The following is a 2321-nucleotide window of genomic DNA, read 5'->3' on the forward strand; positions in this document are numbered from 1 at the left end:
ATTGGGAGAACCTTCTCTGGTGGAACTGAAGATGGTAGGTGTGGAAATGGCCCCATCTATTGGCCACAGAACAGATCCCAAGCACAGAGACCATTAAACCAAACTGAAACGCTCAGCTATCACGGGATAACAGTCCTTAGTCTCCTGCTTTTCCCATGCTCACCCCAGAGTAATTGTCCTTTAGTCTGTCTAGATTCAAGACTGCATCTGCAAAGAGGGAATCCGGGATGCAAGGTATTTGTTATGCTGGAGATGTGGATCTCCAGAACCTGGGCTCCAGCCAGGTGGGGACAAAGCTACACTTACGTTCCCAACAAGCAGCAACCCACAAGCTCCCCAGGAACACCTTGAGGAAGGGCTTTACCCCAAGCTGAGGAGCACAAGCTGCCGGGACGGGGGTGATGCACCTGTTCCAACCCGGTGCTCCATGGAGAAGCAGTGCCATCTTCTGGCAGATGGGACCTTTCCCAGCACACAGCCTGGGCATTGCCTGACAGTCAATGCAGGACACCGGCTTTTAAAGTTAATTTGTGTAGAATAAAAGCTTGTCCCTGCCCAGAAGAGCTGGAAATCCACCCCTTTTCCTCATCTGTGCAGTTTTATGTGGTTATATCATGAGATACTAGCTCAGTTTTTGGCTTCTTAGGGATAATGCAATGGAGAGAGATTAACACAGACTCACTTCATATTTCACCATAAATGAGCCAGGAAGTGGTAGTAATTTTGGTCCTATTTTGTTAACCCAGTGTCCCAAGGGGTTTTGAGAACGAGACAGAAATTTGGTTCTGGGAAGTGACTTGGGGCCATCCTAAAGGAACTCATCTCATGGGATGATGAGGATGAACAGCTGGGAAACAGCCCCTTCAAATCGCAGTCCTTCCTAGCAGTGGGTCCTGCTTACGCTGCAGAAGTCAGAGCTGTCAATTAATGTAATGACTTTAACAGTCTACTAATTGAAACCATTGGATGCAACCCATGTGACTCACCCATAGCTCAAGGACAACTCTAGGAGCTGAACATCCAATAAAACACCCTCTCTTTGGATAAGATACCTCCAGCTGGGTGCAGATATCGACTGTGTAAGCACCCAGACTTATTTCTGAGCATTGGTAGAGAGCGAGTCCGTGCTGCTGCTGGAGTCCAGGGCATGATTCGGTCACCCGGTGGCAAACTACAAGCAGTGAGACAAATCTCAGTTCAGAGATGTACATTGCTTCCTACAGAGGGTCTTGCAGGGGTCATTCAGATGTGCTCGTATGTTCTGTCACCAGAATGTGAAGAGTTGAAGCTCAGCCCAGCTCTTCCTGAGGATCTGGGCAACTAATCCAAACCCTTATAGACTGTGCCTATTAAGGATGCTTCAGTGAAGCTCCTATTCCCTTCCTACCCGCCCAGGAAAAGGCAAACCAATGGACAGTGAAACACTTGCTCCAGGTGCATCCCTAAGGTACCTAGAATTAGGGTCTTTGAGGCTGAATGGTCTCCTCTGTTCCCACATCCCATGTAACTGACCCTGAAGAAGCCAGATTTCCAGACACTGTGAGCTCCCTCGTGGTCACTAGATGGCAGTGACTGTTTACATTTGGCGAATCTTGAGCTCTGAGGGGCATCTGAGGGCGAGAAGAAATCACAGCAACTTGGAGAAACCCTTCTCAGCGAGGACATTTCAGTGGGGTGCGGAGACGGACGATGACTGGCAGCCCACCGGGAAATCCTACTCAAACCTACTCAGCGAGGCAGTGAAGCTCCTTCAGAGGCTAAGAGCAAATTTGGGTCAGCATCCCAATGGCTGGTGCTGGCCAAAAACCACGCTGGGAATCCCTCGGTCCTTGCCTTACAAGGTTTGAGCAGAGTATTTCACCGGTGACCCTTCTTTCCCTCCATAAATCCCGCATTATAGGCACATTCAGGACGTGGTTATGGCTCACAGTTTGGGAATCATTGGCTAAAAGCTTGCAGTGCTGATGCAGACACCCTGTAAAATGAACCTACATTTCTGAAGACAGTAAGGGGATTTTTTTCACCAGTGGAAGTCAGCACTGCAAGATACCGAGGGAAGATGACAGCCAATAATTTATCCCAATACCAAAACGGATTACAGATTTCTGCTCATTACAAAAGGAGAGGAGGTGTAACAGCAAATGCATATGCAATGCAATGCAATAAATAAAATAAAATAAATAAAATGAAATAATGAAATGAAATGAAATGAAATAATAAAATAAAATAAAATAAAAAACTAAATAAAATAAAAATAAAAAAATAAATAAAATAAAAATAAAATAAAATAAAATAAAATAAAATAAAATAAAATAAAATAA

At 45.4% G+C, this 2321-nt stretch overlaps 1 protein-coding gene across 1 annotated transcript in view; it reads left to right on the forward strand.

Moving 5' to 3' along the window:
* Positions 1-227: 227 nt before the first annotated feature.
* Positions 228-2321, forward strand: part of WNT3A (Wnt family member 3A) — a 101003-nt gene continuing 98909 nt past the window's right edge. Inside the window, exon 1 of the mRNA XM_035319678.1 lies at positions 228-284. Coding sequence (XP_035175569.1) covers positions 228-284 — 57 coding nt within the window. The remainder of the gene's footprint in view (positions 285-2321) is intronic.

The sequence above is a fragment of the Oxyura jamaicensis genome, chromosome 2 (assembly GCF_011077185.1).
Source record: "Oxyura jamaicensis isolate SHBP4307 breed ruddy duck chromosome 2, BPBGC_Ojam_1.0, whole genome shotgun sequence".
In the NCBI taxonomy this organism is placed as follows: Eukaryota; Metazoa; Chordata; class Aves; order Anseriformes; family Anatidae; genus Oxyura; species Oxyura jamaicensis.